Below are 20201 nucleotides of genomic sequence, written 5' to 3' on the forward strand. Positions count from 1 at the left end.
TGGGCATAAAGCCCTGCATAGCCCTTCCTGGCCAGTCTGGCTCACTTACATCCGCATGTTTATACTTTGACCACATCTGGCTGACTAGCAGTGCTGCAGGCTGCCCAGGCTGTTCCCCTGACTCCCAGCCAAAGTTCAGGCATGGCCCCAAGGCGTGACCCACTGCAGATGGAGGGGGGAGGAGGGAGAGCTTTTCACTGATGTAGCCATCTCTTCTTCCTTGTCTTCTTTCTTCCCTTTTATCCCCAGCTCCTCCTCCCGCTGTCTTTTTATTTGCTTGAAGAGTTGATCTCAAAGTCTTCTCTATGTAGATCATACCTACCCTAACGATTGTTACTCAGGCATTCCCCATTATGAACTTCTGGGTGCAGAAAAAGAGTAAAGCAATAAACAAAATCCAACCTAATGGACAGTAATTCAGGCATATTCACAGAAATTATTCCTCTATTTTAAGGACAAAGACCTTTCACCATGTCCTGTGCTATTCTAACATGGGGTTATTCTTAAATTCTTATTTACTGTAAGTAACTATGGGATATGAAGGGCTGTTCCTACTAATATTGAGAGTGAACAGGGAAATATGAATTTTGGTTTACTGACACCTTCCTCAAAAACTTAAAGTTGGGGGTTGCCCTTCTATAGTGAAAAGGCTGCCTGCACTTCTTCCTGAGGGAGATCCCAACATCTGCCTCAGAACCTTAGAGAAGCAAATCAGGAATGGAATTTTGTGTTCCTACCCAGACACACTCTACCAACCTGCAGCAATGATATGCTTTGATGAAATGGTTACCTAAAGGAAGGGTAAATTTTCATGACCTTACTCTCACAGCTTCCTACAATTAAAAGGAAAATAAGACAATCACTTGAACATGCAAAGACTAAGCCATGTTTACAAATCATCTCTATTTTATCTGAGTTTACTAGAAAGAAATTCAGGAGGCAAAAAAAAAAAAAGTTTTTCATGTGATTTACACATTTGATGTTTTTACCACATAAAAAGCATGACAACAGTTTTCTGCTCCGAACTGTGTAATTTATTTTCTCCTAAAACTTGTAACACAAAGCCAGTCCTTAGGAATAAAAGTAACAAAAAAAAAATTTGTTCTTAATAAGCCCTAGAAAGCTTTAAGTAAACTATCAATACCAACTGCTAATTCTTTTGCAATGATATGAGCCATTGTTTGAAATTCTCTAGCTTTTTACATTTTTTCCTTTGGAATGTTAAAAAAAAAAAAAGACAGATAAGGTCTATATAATTTCAGCAAGACAGTCAATCTTTCCAGGCAAGGTCTGACATACTAGATAAGATCAGGAAACTGAATTTCCCTCTGCTAGGAAAAATGCTATTTCAAAAATATGAATGTAATGCAAGATATCTTCTATAGCCTTCAATTTAATCTCTCAGTATAGATTTACAATTCTGCTATATTGACTTATGGCCTGTACAAGACAGAATTCAATGAACTTCTGAACATGTCCATTCCCTTTCTTTGAAATATGCATTAATGACCACTTACCTTTAGAAAGCAATTCCTTCCTATGGAAAGCTAGCCAACACACCCAATTTTTTATTCCTACTTTGTAAAATTCTCCTGTGAAACAGAAGAGATTATGGAACAAACTCAAGAAAAATCACAAGTTATCGCCATCAACAGCATTCCATTTGCCTGCCTTTTCTCATCCTAGCACGTTCTTGGGAACAGGACAGAGAAACCCCACTCAGACAATCAAGCATCTCAATGAACAGACCTCAGACCCAGATGACCCAGTGGAGGCTGGGATAACTAAGGAAAACAGAGGAGGAAACGTATTTCAACAGCAGCATAAAAAATAAAAGGTAAGTCAAATACGGTATTTTTTTTTTCATCTTTATTAGAGTATAATTGCTTTACAATATTGTGTTAGTTTCTGCTGTACAACAAAGTGCATCAGCTATATGTATACATATATCCCCCTATCTCCTCCCTCTTGAGTCTCCCTCCCACCCTCTCTATCCCACCCCTCTAGGTCGTCACAAAGCATTGAGCTGATCTCCCTGTGCTCTGCAGCAGCTTCCCACTAGCTATCTATTTTACATTTGGTAGTGTGTATATGTCAATGCTACTCTCTCACTTTGTTCCAGCTCCCCCGCCCCGGGTCTTCAAGTCCATTCTCTACATCTGCATCTCTAGTCTTGCCCTGCATAGAAGCATTATAAGCATAATAAGACTGTCTATCTGAGGTTAAGATTTGTGTTAGACTTTTAAACCTGAAGTCACATTAATGAATATACCTTTGTACCTCAAAATCATCACCTCCAAAGTCTTTCCCCTGTTCATCATCCAACAGACAGCTTTTCAGCCTTATAACCAAATAGAATCTATACTAACCAACATGGTCGGTTCCTTACTAACTTTCTACCATCCAACCAGTCAGGAAGATCTTGAGTTAAACCTTCATGAACAAATAACAACTGACAACAAAAGCCTAGTTGCCTTTATTCTCTTATTCCATCAAGCTCATGGATGAAAACCCCTACTTATCTTATAATTGCTCGTCCACCTTATAAAACTCAGATAGGCACTTTCTTTTAACACTGTATTTCTTCTTTAACCATTTACTTTCTCAAAAAGCAATAATATCTATCACGTCAAGTGACTAGCCACTTGGCTCCTAACATACATTAAATGGCTAATTCAGTCCTTCTAACAGCACAAAGGGAAAGCACCCTCTATAATATGGTTGCAAAAACAGAAACCATGTAAGCCACCTGCAAAGAAATCTACAAACATATAAGCTATGACTCCTACAACTCTATAGACTTTGAGCAAAACTGGAAAAAATGCAAAGAAATCAGCAACAGAAAACATGTTTAAGTTTTTCAGTCATATTCAGTTGCCAAAACCTAACCACCAGGAAAAGCCAGAGATGCAGTGAAATTTATAACCAGAAAACTTTAATGTGAAGTCACTGTACTCACCGTCTGATGGTTTCTATCACAGTAACGCAGCCCAAAATAATCTATCTCCACAAGGTTTATGTGACGGAATACGTGCTCAAGGACAACGGAACCTTTCGTTGACTTCTGCAAAAATAATTCACAGGTTTTTTTTTAAATAAGGTATCTTGTCTTTCTCAGTGGGACACACTCACAGTTCTCATCTTTTATTAGCTTTGCTCACATGGGAACAATTTCATTAGCCCATAGGTCCCTCTTTAAGTTTGCCTCAGTTACAAAGGGGTTTAAGTATTAAATAAATTGCTTTGGAAAACAATTTTTAAATTGTTGTACATTATAAATTAATATAAGGTTCTTTTCTTACAGGACTGTAAAATATCTTCAAAACAAAATTATTATTTTAATAAAGATAATAGTTTATATGAAGTGTATCTAACAGATCAAAAAAGCTTACTTTGATTAAAATCCCACAGTTCTTTCACTTTAAAAAGCTTTCACCTACATCATTACTCTTACAACTAATGCAGAAGATATATAAAATTAAAATAAAATAGCCAAAGCTTTTTAAAAGTTTTTTCTTATTTTCCTTAGTAATGTTTTTTTAATTGAAATATAGTTGGTATACAATATTACTTTAGTTTCAACTATACTACATAACGATTTTTTTTTTCTTTTTTTTTTTATTTTATTTTATTTTTTTGGGGGTACACCAGGTTCAATCAACTGTTTTTATACACATATCCCCATATTCCCTCCCTTCCTTGACGCCCCCCCCCTCGAATCCCCCCCACCCTCCCTGCCCCAGTCCTCTAAGGCATCTTCCATCCTCGAGTTGGACTCCCTTTGTTATACAACAACTTCCCACTGACTATTTTACAGTTGGTAGTATATATATGTCTGTGCTACTCTCTCACTTCTTCTCAGTTTCCCCTTCACCCCCCGCCCCCTCCCATACCTCGAGTTCTCCAGTCCATTCTCTGTATCTGCTTCCTTGTTCTTGTCACTGAGTTCATCAGTACCATTTTTAGATTCCGTATATGTGAGTTAGCATACAATATTTGTCGTTCTCTTTCTGACTTACTTCACTCTGTATGACAGACTGTAGGTCTATCCACCTCATTACATATAGCTCCATCTCATCCCTTTTTATAGCTGAGTAATATTCCATTGTGTATATATGCCACATCTTCTGTATCCACTCATTTGTTGATGGGCATTTAGGTTGCTTCCATGTCCTGGCTATTGTAAAGAGTGCTGCAATAAACATTATGGTACAAGTTTCTTTTGGGATTATGGTTTTCTTTGGGTATATGCCCAGGAGTGGGATGACTGGATCATATGGTAGTTCTATTTGTAGTTTTTTAAGGAACCTCCAAATTGTTTTCCATAGTGGCTGTACCAACTTACAGTCCCACCAACAGTGCAGGAGAGTTCCCTTTTCTCCACACCCTCTCCAACATTTGTTGTTTCCAGACTTTGTGATGATGGCCATTCTGATTGGTGTGAGGTGATACCACATTGTGGCTTTGACTTGAATTTCTCTGATGATGAGTGATGTTGAGCATCTTTTCATGTGTTTGTTGGCCATCTGTATGTCCTCTTTGGAGAAATGTCTATTTAGGTCTTCTGCCCATTTGTGGATTGGGTTATTTGCTTTTTTGGTATGAAGCTGCATGAGCTGCTTGTATATTTTGGAGGTTAATCCTTTGTCCGTTGTTTCATAGGCAATTATTTTTTCCCATTCTGAGGGTTGCCTTTTAGTTTTATTTATGGTTTCTTTTGCTGTGCAAAAGCTTTTAAGTTTCATGAGGTCCCATTCATTTATTCTTGATTTTATTTCCATGATTCTAGGAGGTGGGTCAAAAAGGATGTTGCTTTGATGTATGTAAAAGAATGAAATTAGAACACTTCCTAACACTATACACAAAAATAAACTCCAAATGGATTAAAGACCTACATGTAAGGCCAGACACTATAAAACTCCTAGAGGAAAACATAGGCAGAACACTCTTTGACATACATAACGATTTGACATTTGCATAGATTATGAAATGATCACCATAAGTTTAGTAACCATCTGTTCCCATATACAGTTACTACAACATTATTGACCATATTCCTTGTGCTGTATGTTACATCTCTGTGATTATCTATTACATAACTAGAGGTCTGTACCTCTTGATCCCTTCATCAATTTCAGCCTCTCCCTTCTGGCAACCATTCATTTGTTCTCTGTAGCTACAAGTCTGTCTTCATTTTGTCATATTAGTTTGTTCTGTTTTTAGATTCCACAGGTACTTGTCTTTCCCTGTCTGACTCATTGCTCTTAGCATAATACCCTCTAGATCCATCCATGTTGTCACAAATAGCAAGGTTTCTTTTTTTTTTTTTTGGCTGACTAGTATTCTATTGTGTATATATACACACCACATCTTTATCCACTCATCTATTGATGAACACTTAGGTTGCTTCTACATCTTGGCTATTGTAAATAATACTACAATGAACACTGAAGCACACATATCTTTTCAAATTAGTTTTTTATTTCTTCAGGTAAATACCCAGAGGGTAAATTGCTGGATCATATGGTGGTTCTACATTTAATTTTTTGAGAAACCCCCATACGGTTTGCCATAGTCGCTGCATCAATTTACATCCTACCAACAGTGTATAAGGGTTCCCTTTTCTCCACATCATCCCAAACACTTGATATTTGTTACCTTTTTGATGGTAGCTATTCTGGCAAAAGTGTGAGGTGGTATCTCATCACTGTGGTCTGACTTGCATTTCCCTGATGATTAGGGATGTTCAGCATCTTTTCATGTGTCTGCTGGCCATCAGTATTTCTTCTTTGGAAAAATGTCTATTCAGGTCCTCTGTCAATTTTTTTTTTATAAATTTATTTATTTTATTTATTTATTGGCTGCATTGGGTCTTCGTTGCTGCACATGGGCTTTTTCTACTTGCTGCAAGCGGGGGCTACTCTTCATTGTGGTGCGCAGGCTCCTCATTGTAGTGGCTTCTCTTGCTGTGGAGTACGGGTCCTAGGCGCATGGGCTTCAATAGTTGCGGCACATGGGCTCAATGGCTCTAGAGCACAGGCTCAATAGTGGTGGCGCACGGGCTTAGTTGTTCCGTGGCATGTGGAATCTTCCCAGAGCAGGGCTCGAACCCGTGTCCCCTGCACTGGCAGGCGGATTCTTTACCACTGCACCACCTAGGAAGTCCAAGGTCCTCTGTCAGTTTTTAAATGGTGATTTTTTTTTTAAGCTGTCATAATTTATTTTTTCTGAAATGCAGGGGTTGGATTAGCTTATGCTTATGATTTCATTTGGCTTTAATAATGATTCTAAAAATGTTTTTATGACTTCTATTTTATCTAACAAATTTTATCTAATTTTTTTATTTTATTGGAGTATTATCATTCATTTACAATGTTGTGTTAGTTTCATGTATACAGCAAGTGATTCACTTACACATATACATATATTCATTCCTTTTCAGACTGTTTTCTCATATAACTTATCACAAAATATTGAGTAGAGTTCTCTGTGCTATGCAATAGGTCCTTGCTGGTTATCTATCTTATATATAGTACTGTGTATATATTAATCCCAAGGTGCTGATTTATCCCTTCCCCCACCATGTTTCCCCTTTGGTAACCAGAAGTTTGTTTTTGACATCTGTAAGTCTGTTTCTGTTTTGTAAATAAGTTCATTTGTAACATTTTTTAATTAGATTCCATATGAGTGATATCATATGGCATTTGTCTTTCTCTGACTTACTTCATTAAGCATGATAAGTTGCCCATCTTTTCATTTGTTTTTTGCCCATCTGTATGTCTTCTTTGGAGAAATGTCTATTTAGATCTTCTGCCTATTTTTTGATTGGGTTGTTTGGTTTTTTGATATAGAGCTGCATGAGCTGTTTGTATATTTTGGAGATTAATCCCTTATCAGTTGCTTCATTTGCAAATATTTTCTCCCATTTTGTGGTTTCTCTTTTTATTTTGTTTATGGTTTCCTTTGCTGTGCAGAAGATTTAAAGTTCAATTAGGTCCTATTTGTTTTTTGTTTTTTGTTTTTTCATTACCATAGGAGGTGGATCAAAAAAGATATTGCTGCGATTTACGTCAGTGTTCTGCCTATGTTTTCCTCTAGGAGTTTTATGGCGTCCAGCCTTACATTTAGGTCTCTGATCCATTTTGAGTTTATTCTTTTGTATGGTGTTAGAGAATGTTCTAATTTCATTCCTTTACATATAGCTGTCCAGTTTTCCCAGCACCGCTTATTGAAGAGACTGCCTTTTCTCCATTGTATATTCTTGCCTCCTTTGTTATAGATTAGTTGACCCATAGGTATATGGGTTTATTTCTGGGCTTTCTAACCTGTTCATTGATCTATATTTCTGTTTCTGCACCAATACCATACTGTTTTGATTACAACAACTTTGTAGTATAAAGTCAGGGGTGGGTTCATTTCTAGGCTTTCTATTCTGTTCCATTGATCTATATGTCTGTTTTTGTGCCAGTACCATATTATTTTGATTGCTGTAGCTTTGTAGTATACTTTGAAACCACGGAGTGTAATACCTTCAGTTGGCTGCACTGGATCTTCGTTGCTGCACACAGGCTTTCTCTAGTTGTGATGAGTGGGGGCTACTCTTCATTGCAGTGCGCAGGCTTCTCAGTGCGGTGGTTTCTCTTGTTGCGGAGCACAGGCTCTAGGCATGTGGGCTTCAGTAGTTGTGGTGCACAGGCTTAGCAGTTGCGGCTTGCGGGCTCTAGAGCACAGGCTCAGTAGTTGTGATGCACAGTCTTATTTGCTCCACGGCATGTGGGATCTTCCTGGACCAGGGATCGAACCCATGTCCCCTGCCAAGGCAGGTGGATTCTTAACCACTGCACCACCAGGGAAGTCCCAATACCTTCAGTTTTGTTCTTCTTTCTCAAGATTGCTTTGGCTACTTGTGTTTCCATACGCATTTTAGAATTATTTGTTCTAGTTCTGTGGGAAAATGTTGCTGGTATTTTGAAAGAGACTGCAATGAATCTGTGGATTGCCCTGGGGAGTATGGCCATTTTAATCATGTTAATTCTTTCAATACATGAACACAGTATATATTTTCATCTATTTGTGTCATCTTCAATTTCTTTCATCAATATCTTATAGTTTTCCAAGTACACATCGTACCACCTTGGTTAGATCTATTTTCTATTTTACTCTTTTTGATATAATTGTAAGAGGGAATGCCTTAATTTCTCTGTCAGTATACAGAAATGAAATAGACTTCTGTATGTTAATTTTGTATCTTGCAACTTTATTGAGTTGAATTCATTTTTTAGATTTCTGATGCCATCTTTAGGATTTTCCATATAGGGTATTATGTCATCTGCAAATAGTGACAGTTTTACTTCTTCTTTTCCAAATTGGATTTCTTTTATTTCTTTGTCTTGGCTAATCATTGTGGCAAGGAATTCCAATACTATGTTGAATAAAGTGGCAAAAGTGGGCATAGTTGTCTTATTCCTAACCTGAGAGAAAATGTTTTCAGCTTTTCATCATGTTGAGTATGATACTGGATGTAGGTTTGTCATATATGGCCTCTATTTTGTTAGATATGTTTCCTATATACCCGCTTTGTGAAGGTGTTTTTTTTTTTAATCATAAATGGATGTTGGATTTTGTCAAAAGCTTTTCCTGTATCTATTGAGATAATCATATGACTGTTATTCTTCAATTTGTGATGTGGTGTATTACATTGATTGATTTGCTGATATTGAACCATTCTTGCATCCCTGTGATAAATTCCACTTGATCATGGTATACGATCTTTTTAACGTATTGTTAAATTAGGTTTGCTAATATTTTGTTGACAATTTTTGCATCTATGTTCATCAGTGATTTGGCCTACAATTCTTTTTTCTGGGGTCTTTGTCTGGTTTTGTATGAGAATGATGCTACCCTCATAGAATGAGTTTGGAAGCATTCCTTCCTCTGCAATTCTTTGGAATAGTTTGAGGACAGGTGTTAACTCTTGTTTAAATGCTTGGTAGAATTCACCTGTGAAGCCGTCTGGTACTGGACTTTTATTTATTGGGAGGTTTTTTTTTTAATTACTGATTCAATTTCATTACTGGGAATTGGTCTTTTCATATTTTCAATTTCTTCCTGATTCAGTCTTGAAAGATTGTGTTTCTAGCAATTTATTCATTCCTAGAATAATAGGAATAGGAATAGTTGTCCATTCTATTGGCATATAATTGTTCATAGTAATTTCTTATGATCCTTTGTATCTCTGTGGTGTCAGTTGTAACTTCTCTTTCAGCTCTGATTTAATTATTTGAGCCCTCTCTTTTTTTCTTGATAAGTATGACTAAAGGTTTATCAATTTTGTTTATCTTTTCAAAGAACCAGCATTTAGTTTCACTGATCTCTTCTACTGGCTTTTTGTTTGTTTGGTTTGTTTGGTTGTTTTTGTCTCTATTTTGTTTTTTCTGCTCTGGTCTTTATGATTTCTTTCCTACTGTTAACTTTGGGTTTGGGTTTTGTTTTTGTTTGGTTTTCTAGTTCCTTTAGGTATAAGATTAGATTGTTTGAGATTTTTCTTATTTGCTGAGGCAGGCTTATATTGCTATAAACTTCCCTATTAGAAATGCTTAAGCTACGTCCCACAGGTTTGGAATCGTTATGTTTCCATTTTCACTTGTCTCTATATTTTTAAATTTCCCCTTTTTTCAGTTATTCATTGGTTGTTTAGCGGCATATTGTTTAGCCTCCACATCTTTGTGGTTTTTTGCAGTTTTCTTCTTGTAGTTGACTTCTAGTCTCACACCAGTGAGTCTGGAAAAGATGTCTGATATAATTTCAGTCTTCTTACATTTATGAGACTTGTTTTGTATCCTAGCATGTGATCTATCCTGGAGAAAGTTCCACGTCTGCTGCCTTTGGAAGGAATATTCTATACAAATCTATTAAGTCCATCTGACCTAATGTGTTGTTTAAGGCCAGTGCTTCCTTATTAATTTTCTGGCTGGATGGCCTGTCCATTGATGTAAGTGGTATGTTAAAGTCCCCTATTATTAATGTGTTACTGTCAATTTCCCCCTTTATACTTTAAAAGAAAGCAGTAAGGAGACAAAGAAGGACAGTACATGATGATCTAAGGGATCAATTCAATAAGAAAGAAGATACAACAATTGTAAATATATATGCACCCAACATACGAGCACCTAAATACATACAGCAAGTATTAACAAATATAAAGGAAGTATTGCTACCCCCAGTTTTCTTTTCATTTCCATTTGCATGGGATGCCTTTTTCCCTCCTCTCACTTTCAGTTTGTGTGTCTTAGATCTCAAGTAAGTCTCTTGTAGGCAGCATATACATGGGTCTTGTTCTTTATCCATTCAGTCACTCTGTCTTTTGATTAGAGCATTTAGATTTAAAGTAACTGATACATATGTACTTATTGCCATTCTGTTAACAGTTTTTTGGTAGTTTTTGTAGTTCTTTTTTGTTCCTTCCCTCTATGATAGGTTTTTAGTTTGCAGTTAACATGAGGTTCATATGTAATAACCTATATACATGTGATTGTTTTAAGGTGATGATTTCAAGTTTGAACACATTCTTACATTTTTCTTCCCTACCACCCCATGCTGTTTACTGTTTTTGACATCATATTTTACATCTTTTTGTTCTGTGTATCCTTTAACTACTTTTTTATGGATATAGATGATTTTACTACTTTTGTCTTCTAGCCATCCTACTAGCTTTATAAGTAGTTGGTCTACTATCTTTATGTTTGCCTTTACCAATGAGATGTTTCCTTTCATAATTTTCATATTTCTAGCTGTGGTCTTTTCTGCTTAAAGAAGTCCCTTTAACACTACTTATAAAGCTGATTTTGAGGCGGGGAACTCCTTTAGCTTTTGTCCTTAAAACTCTTTCTCTCTCCTTCAAATCTGAATGATAGCCTTCTGGGTAGAATAATCTCAGTTGTAGGTTTTTTTCCCTTTCATCACTTTGATTATATCATGCCACTCCCTTCTGGTTTGCACGGTTTCTACTGAAAAGTCAGCTGAAAGTCTTATGGAGTTTCCTTTGTACATGACTAGTTGCTATTCTCTTGCTGCCTTTAACATTCTCTCTTCATCTTTAATTTCTGCCGTTTTAATTAAAATATTTCTTGGCATAGACCTGTTTGGACTCTGTGCTTTGTGGACCTGGATGCCTGTTTCCTTTCACAGGTTAGGGAAGTTTTCAGCTATTATTTCTTCAAGTAATCTTTCTGCCCTTTTCTCTCTCTTCTCTTTCTGGGCCCCCTATAATGCAAAATGTTAGTACAGCTGATGTTGTCCCAGAGGTCTCTTAAACTGTTCTCATCTTTTTCTGTATTTCTTTTTCTTTCTTTTTTTTTTTCCTTCTTTTTTTTATCTGTTCAGTTTGGGTGATTTCCACTATTCTGTCTTCCAGTTTGCTAATCTGGTCCTCTATATCATCTAATCTACTGCTGATTTCTTCTAATCTATTTTTTATTTATTATTGTATTCTTCAAATCTGCTTGGGTCTTCTTTATATTTTCTAACTCTTGGTTAAACCTCTCACAATGTTGATCTGTTTTTCTCCCAAATTCATTGAGCATCTTTGTGATCAGTACCTTGATCTCTATCAGGTAGATTGCTTATCTCCACTTAATTTAGTTCTCTCCCTGAGGTTTTGTCTTATTCCTTCATTTGGAATATAATTATCTGTCTCCTTATTTTGCCTAATTCTCTATGTTTATTCCTATGTATTAGGTAGGTCAAATACCTATGTATTATGTTTCCCAGTCTTGAAGAAGTAGCTTTATATAGAAGACATCCTTTGGGGCCCAGCAGCATAATCCCCTCTAGTCACCAGAGCAATATGCTCTATGGTTGCCCATATGTTGCCCTTCTTTTGTGGTGGGGCCAACTACCATGGGTACACCGGTAAGCAAGACTGGCCTCCCAACCAATTGGCTGCCAGGTCCTGCCTTGAGCTGTGGCTACCAGTCCAATGTTGAGTGAGGCTGGATCCCAGTATGGGTAGCTGTGCAGCCCTGAGGGTTCTGGAACTGGTGCTGACTTGCTGGTGGGCAAATAAGTCCCCAGCACTAACAGGCTAGAGGGAAAACTCCAAAATGTCCCTTGACAACACCTGTGTCCTCATGGTAGAACAAGCTCCCAAAAATGGCTGCTGCAGCATCTATGTCACCAAAGGGAGTCCCAGTTGCTTCCTACCTCTCCAGGAGACTCTCTGAGATCAGCAAGTGGATCTGACCCACGTTTTTTTCAAAGTACTGCCTCTGTGCTGGGACTCAAAGCATATGAGGTTTTGCATGCACCCTTTAAGAGTGGAGTCTCTGTTTCCTACAGCCCACCATATCTCCCATACATAAGCCCCAGTGGCCTTCAAAGCCAGACATTCTGGGGGCTTGTCTTCCCAATGCAAACCCCTTGGGGTAGGGAGCCCAGTGTGGAGCCTGGGCCCCTCACTCTTTAGGGAGAACTTCTGCAATAGTGATTATCCTACTGTTTGTGGGTCACCTTCCCAGGTGTGTGGGTCTTGATTATACTGAATGTGTGCCCCTCCTACCCATCTCATTATATACCTTTACTTGTGGATAATCTTTTTTGCAAGTCTTCAGGTCATTCTCATAGATAGCTGCTCTGTAAATAGTTGTAATTTTCATGTGTCCATGAAAGGAGGTGAGCTCAGGATCTTCCTACTCCACCATCTTGGCCACCTATCACCAAAACTTTTATTTTTAATCCTTAACTAATAAATCCATAGATTAAAGCCACCAAAGTTAATGTTTTGAAAAGCCCTTGTGAAAATATTTGACTTTATCTCTTTCACATAAGCACAGACATAAAGAAAACATTTCCCTTGTCTGCTTTGTAAATGCTGACACCTGTCTAAAAAATCTAATTTCTCTTCTCCCCCTCCCACTACATACAGATTCTTTAAGATTATCATCTAATATAGTAAATATTATTCACACATAAGATAAACATTTAATCAGCAAACATTATTACACATATACATTAATCTTGAAAAGAATCCATTCTGATGGTACATGTACAGATACAAACTTTTCCTTTCTTTTTTCCCATCATTGACAGGTACAACAGGGTAGTAAAAGAAATCCCAAGGTGTCACATAATATGTTAATGAAGCAGGGCTTTGTTCACCTGCACTGTCCTCAGAAAATTACCATTACACAGTTGCTCATGTATGGTGAGAACACTGCACTGTTTTTAGAAAATGAATTGTAATATAAGGGAAATGTTTTTGATTAAAAATATTATAAAATGGGTGATAAAAGGTGATAAAGGCACACACTGGGCAAAGACAGTGCTTGTTACAAACCCCATAGGTATTTTTTCTTCTAAATTACCTTGATTAAACTTAATTGGTCCTTTGTTCAAAATCCATTAGATAATTTATAAACAAAAAGCCCTTGCATGATGGATCTTTAGGTTGTTAGACATTTTCTGCTATAATAACAATGTCACATCCAGAAAATGTCTCTCTGTGCTCATGTACTTATGTCTTTAACTATGATAAAAATCTGTTAGTGAAAAAAAAAAAACTGTTAGTGAAATTACTCATTCGAAGGATAGGCCTACTTAAAATTACAATGGGCACTGCCAAAAAGACCATTACAATTCATTCAATGAGAGAACGTCTCAATACCCTTGCCAACATTTGGATTGAGCAAAATTTTTCCAATCTGAGCAGAAAAGGGGGGGGGTAATTATTTTAATTTGCATTTTCCTGACACTAATAAAAGTAAGTGCTCTATCATGTGCTTACTAACCAATTACATTTCCTAGCACTGTGGTTACTTATTCCCTAATCCAAAGTTTATAAGCAAATTCTCTTAAATATTTCCAATACTTGTACAATTTTACTTAGTATATTTAGTTCTTCACTCCATCTGGAAACTATTTCTGTGCTTGGGATAGGGCCTAACTTTGTTTCCAAATGAATAGACAACTACACCACCATTTACCTAAAAAGCCATCGTTTCCCTCTCACTGAAGCAACTTCATCACGTACTATGAATCCTCATTCTATGCCATGGATTATTCCTGGACTAATCCTCCAAGATTTTATTAAGTTTAGTTTAATATAGTTTGTTGAGATCTATCATTCTCCTTAAAATTTGTCTCTGCCAATTCTTAGAGATTTTCCTCTACTACAGGAAGTTTAGAACCAGCTTGGCAATTTAATAAACAAATTCTCTTAAGAATATGACTGGAATTAAATTGAACTGACAGACTGGATAACTTGGGAGGTAATGATATGACATTTACAAAGCGAAACCTATATGGTTTTCTTTTATATTCATCAAGGAAATTGTATACTTTTTTCATGTAGGTCTTACAAAATTTTACTTAGGTTTTGTGGCAGGCAGAAGTTACAAAATGTCCCCTGCCCCCCCCCCCCCAAAAAGTCCTGCTCTAATCCCTGGAACCAGTGAATGTGATAAAATATCAATCCTCTTATTGTGCTATGTGTCACATTTTGACATTAAAATAGGAAGATTACTGGAGTGCATCAGACCTAATCAGACTTGGGCCCTTATAAGCAAAGCACTTTCTACAGCAAAAGAGGAAGGCAGAAGGGAAGTTAGAGATATTTAAAGCATGAGAACAACTCCATAGATCCTTGCCACTTGAAAGATGGAGGGGGCCATGTTAAACAGCCTCAAGGAGCTAAGAGTAAGCCCCAGCTGATAGCCATTAAGGAAAAGGGAACCTCAGGCTTGCAACCACAAGAACTGGATTTTGCTAACAACCTGAAAGACTCTGAAAGTGGATTCCTCCCCAGAGCCTTTAGATAAGAGACCAGCTGACCAGCACTTTGATTTTAGCCTTGTGAGCCTGAGCAGAGAACCCACACATGCCATCTTGGACTTCAGACCTTCAGAATGGTGAGATAACCAATAGAAGTATGTTTAAACCACTAATTAGCGGTAATTTATGCAGCGATAGAAAACTAATACAGGCTTATTCTTAGCCATTTTATAGTTTTATTGTTGTTATATTATACTTTCTGACTGGCTACTGTTAATCTATGGAAAGCAACTGATCTTCTCCACTGCAGACTCTATATACATCACCTGACAATTGCTTGGGTCTCCTGCTCATCCTAATATCCACAGCCACTAAACCTGGAGCAATCCTTCATCCATTACTACCTCCTTCCATGGCTCTCCTGCCCATGTTCTAGGCTACAGTTTTCACCTTCAATTGTTTTTACATTTGCCTTTCGCCCCAGGAATTTTTGTAAACAATTTCTGGCCAACTGAGATCAGCTTATTTTCCAGGCGGCTGTGGAAAATGCACATGTATCTTTCCTATTCAAAATATTTCTGGAAGGCTGGCATTCAAGCCAGTGTTCCACCTTGATCTAATCTCTCCTCTGGGTGTGTTCTCCTATCCAGGTACAGACAGGAACAGGTAGAGCCACAGAACTCTACCTAATTCTTCTATCCCAAGCAGATAAAGAAGTGCTTCGTGAACAAAAGAGGAATAAATTATGCTTGAAATTACAGCACTGAAATGGGGCAGATTTTTTAAAATATACATATAAATCAAGGCTGTCTTTAAACAAAAATATTTTATACCTCTATTTCCACAAGAAATGTTAGCTCTTTCACACATACCATCTACTCAAAAAGCATAAAAAAGATAAAATGCCCTACTTACGAAGAAAACACACAAAGGCAGCTTGGAAAACTAGCTTAGAAGTTTGCAAAGTATACGGAGATTGCAAAAATTTCATGCAGGAACCACCGTTTCCAAAACCATCATTCCAAAAATACCAGAACATAAGTCTGTTGATCCTCTGTGACAATTTTGCATTTATATAGAATCTGGTGCTGAAAATACTTTACAAATATTATCCTTCAGCATATGTTATCCTCTACAGAGAAACCACAAGGAAAGCATGCAGTGTTATGCAATGAATCCAGAGCTGACCTAAGAAAAAAACATGATGTTTCATGATCCCTCTACAGCTTTTTGTATGTTACAGGTGTGTCCGCACATGCACCTGGAACAGAGCCAGTGAACCTCAGAAATACTGTATTTCTGTCACTTCTTCAAGCAAACATGTACATGAAAACCTCTTAACTTCTCATCTGTCATACTGTAAAATGACAAGACTCAGAAAGCTCATATGCTGGCAGTACATTAGCTACGGGGGCGGGGTGACACCACCAGCTCACATTTCTGCCCGTCCTGCACTAACTGACCCTGTCCAGTCCCCCTCCCCCTCATTTGTATTCCATTGTGATGCCTTCGGCTTTTATACTTATGGATAATTTCATTCTTCACATGGATTCTTCACAGAGATTGCTTGTGGGCTGTATGTTGCAGTTCGAGTTGAAAGTCTTCAAGTTCTGAAGAAATCATCCTTGAATAAAGAAATTAAGAACTGACAGAGAACTGACATGAGAGTCAAAGAACAAATTAGAAATACACTGGGCAAGGAACAGGCCAGTCCAGGATTTATTACTAGAAAAGGACAAGAAAATATCATCAAGGATATTATGAAAGAAACATGACTTCATTCATTCAAACTTTTACTGAGTACCTCTTACATGCCAGCAAATGATTAATATCTATAAGATGGAAAAATTACACTAATAAGAACGCCAGAGGAGAGTCAGACACACCTGGAATATAATACCATCGATGGAGGAAGCAGGTGACTGGCCTATTAGAACCCTAGTGAAGCCGGGGTTGGGGTGGAGGGGGCCTATGAAGCGACAAGAAACTTCTAGAAAGTGTGACAGGGAAGAACTTGGTTTTCATCAGAAGCTTTTTTGTATATCTGTCTAGTTACTATGCACATCTTAATTGTGTAAAAAAAGTTTTTAAAGAAAAAAATATGCCAAGTAGAAACTAGTCATTATCTTTTTTTGCTCACAGAGATGGTTGTTTTGTGGACTTAGCTCATGTGTTCTGAGGTATTAAGTAAGGAAAAATGCAGAGAAAATAGCACTATGGTGGGAGCTGTCAATATGCTGACCACATTTACACCAACAATTCACGCACCCATTCCCCCAAAACAGTGACTTTAAGACTTTTTAACCTGAATTCTTCCTGAGCCCTCTGAGCAGACAGACCTAACTATTCTATGCCGTCATATACCAGCATGGAGGCTACATGTCCCCAGTCCTTGAACCGCTGACACGCGGGCTTCGCTTCCAAGGGACATGGTTCGTTTCATCTGAAGATTAATATAAACTTATTTCTTTACTTCTTTTAGTACTTGGCAAAGGAAACTCATGACTGTGACTATATTTAGCACCATCCCAATTCTTTATGACCATTTCTAGAAAAAATCTCTGCCAAAATGAGAAAATCAACAAGATGCTACAAAATAAGATATAACTACGACCAAAGCACCTGGCAGCGTACCCAAGGATTTTCTGAAAAATGCATAAATTAAAATATTGTCAGAGACAGATAATGAACATCCACTAATGAGACTTTTGAGAGAATGGGTTGAGTGCCAACACAAATAACAGAAAAGAAATTTCATGAGGTCTCCCCGCATCTTGGCTTGTCTGTACTGCTCGCTCCCTTTACGTGGAATATCTTCCTTCCTCTCTGTCCTCGTCAAAACCCCACTTATCCTTCAGTTCATGGTGCAAATGCCACCTTCTCCATAAAACCTGTCCTTATCCCCTCAACCTCCTTATGACCTCGGCCTCCACTGGACCTACAGTGTCTTATTTTTGCCCATCTCTGAGACACTATTCTGCCTTTATTAAAGCCATTTGATACTTCTCTTAACTTTGCCACCAATATTTAGATATTTTGAAAGCAGGTGATGAGCACTACACACCACTTCCTTTCCATGTCAGTCCAATAATCCACACACAGGAAGAACTCTCAAGGTTCACTGAATGCATATTAAGGGCCAACAAACAAGGAAGAAGAAGATGCAGTATTGGAAACACGGTGGCCTATGAATTAAACTTCTCTTCCTGCCTCTCAGTGAAGATTTCCATTTTTCTTGACCAAACCTATGAGAGTGAAGAAAGATGGATGTTATCCTGTCTAACCTCAGTATAACCACTGATTCAAAGCTACTTAGTTTACATTTAATTTTAAAAACATACATTTGTTTCCGTCTTAACATAATTTCAAAAGACTAAATAGACTGTGAAGTTGGTATAAGTATCTTATATTTGAAATTTGTAAGATAGAAAAAAATTAGGGGCCTGATATTCAATTTTTAAATATAAAATGTAAAGATATACATTTTTCTTTATGCAATAAAATAAATCTGACATGAATCTGGTTTTTTACCATCAGGAAAACAAAACGATTAGATATGAGGCAGTTAAGAAAATAAATGAAGGAAGCTTCTGACTTTTTATAACTCCATTCAGAAAAACTTCATTTAAATGTTACAATTTATTAATTTACTTTTCAAATGACAGTAAATAAATGCCTGTGACATATTTCTGGATGGTAAATTATATGCCACTTAAATCTCAGCAAATAGAGATAGATTAGTTTCATTATTGACATCCTAGCAACATTCTGGAAAGAATAGAGCTACAAGAGGCTTATAATCGCAGAGAAAGACACCCAGGCAGGACAAGTTTATTTGAAAATACCATCAGTGAGGCTTTCAACCAGAACAAAGAATTCTTCAGATGAGTAACAACACCTTTGCAGATTAACATGACACTACAAACCAGAAAGGCAGGTTTTCATCAGCTGCACAGAATGATAATGATTATGTTCTAGACAAACAGCTTACTCCCTCACAAAGGGGAAATGAACACTCCAAAACACTCTTTAACATTAGGCCTATAAAAATTCACTATATTTTCAGGTAATATTTTTGACATAATAGATTTCAGGTTCTTTGGGAAAGCAGAAATCACGTAAATTTTTTCTAGCTCGGGCCCATTAGGTTAAGGTAAAGCATGGTCATGGAGGAGACACTCCTCAGGCACCACTGGTAATTGCTTCTCAGTCCAAGTACTGTTAACCACCATCTGATGGTTTTTGATAAGAGGATAAGAGTTACCTTCACCCTAAGTGAAGAAATTTGTAAAAATAAATAAATAAATAAATAAATTTAAAGCCTTTAGTCATTAAAAAATAAATAAAATATGGTTTTTTTCAAGATACTGCCTACAGTTTTCAAATATAAAAAAGCTTGTTCACACTGATGAACTTGTCTCAGACTTTCATCTAATGTTTCTATCTATCGCTGTGTAACAAACACCTCCAAACTTAGCGGCTTGAAGCCACCACCACGATTTGCTCATGACTGTGCCATCTGCGCAGGGCTCAGAAGGGACAGCTAGTGTCTGCTCTGTCTGCTATTGGCTGAAGAGGTTCCTGTGGGCTTAAGCACCCGAGATGGCTTCATTCCATAGTGACATCTCACTCCAGGTGACTGGAATGGCTGGGGGCTGGCAGGGCCCCTCTCCTCCTCCTCACAGTCTCTCCTGCCCAAGGCCTTTCTCCCACCAGGGCAGTCTGACTTCACAACACGGTGACTGAGGGCTCTGAGGGAGCACGGGCAGACACTGCCCAGTTTCTCAAGGCCCAGGCCCACCACACTATCACTCTTGCTACACTCTCTTGGTCAAAGTCAGTCACAGGGGCAGCCCAGATGGAAAGGGAAGGGAAGGAGACGCCATCTCTTGAAAGAAGGAATGACATGAAGGTACAGGGAATGACTGGAAGACTTGCTAGTGGTCATCTCTGTAGACAAGCTACAGTATTTCATTTCCTAGTCTCTCTATATACCCGTTACATTCTTTTTTCTTTTTTTTTCCTCTGCTCAACTCATCTTCACTGCAGTGTTTCCAATTATAGGCATACCTCATTTTAATGTACTTCGCTTTATTGTGCTTTGCAGATACTGCGTTTTTTAGTTTGGCTGTTTGTGGCAATTTGCGTCAAGCAAGTCTATCAGCACTATTTTTCCAACAGCATTTGCTTATTTCATGTCTCTGTTCACATTTTGGTGATTCTCAGAATATTTCAGACTTTTTCATTATTATTATATCTGTTATGGTGATCTGTGATAGTGGTCTTTGATGTTATAATGCAAAAAGATGATGACTTGATGAAGGTTCAGATGATGGTTAGCCTTTTCCAGCAATAATTAATTAAGGTATGTACTTTTTTTAGACATTATACTATTGTACAAGTAATCGGTTATGGCACTGTGTAAACATAACTTT

The 20201-nt window shown here is 37.5% G+C and overlaps 1 protein-coding gene across 4 annotated transcripts in view; it reads right to left on the minus strand.

Annotated features, from left to right (window-relative positions):
* The window catches only part of EPB41L4A (erythrocyte membrane protein band 4.1 like 4A), a 250607-nt gene that overhangs the window by 142656 nt on the left and 87750 nt on the right, over nucleotides 1-20201 (minus strand). For all 4 annotated transcript variants that reach the window (XM_057737443.1, XM_057737428.1, XM_057737436.1 and 1 more), the window contains exon 2: nucleotides 2960-3064. In XM_057737443.1, coding sequence (XP_057593426.1) covers nucleotides 2960-3064 — 105 coding nt within the window. The remainder of the gene's footprint in view (nucleotides 1-2959; nucleotides 3065-20201) is intronic.

This window comes from Hippopotamus amphibius, chromosome 1, assembly GCF_030028045.1.
Source record: "Hippopotamus amphibius kiboko isolate mHipAmp2 chromosome 1, mHipAmp2.hap2, whole genome shotgun sequence".
Classification (NCBI taxonomy): Eukaryota; Metazoa; Chordata; class Mammalia; order Artiodactyla; family Hippopotamidae; genus Hippopotamus; species Hippopotamus amphibius.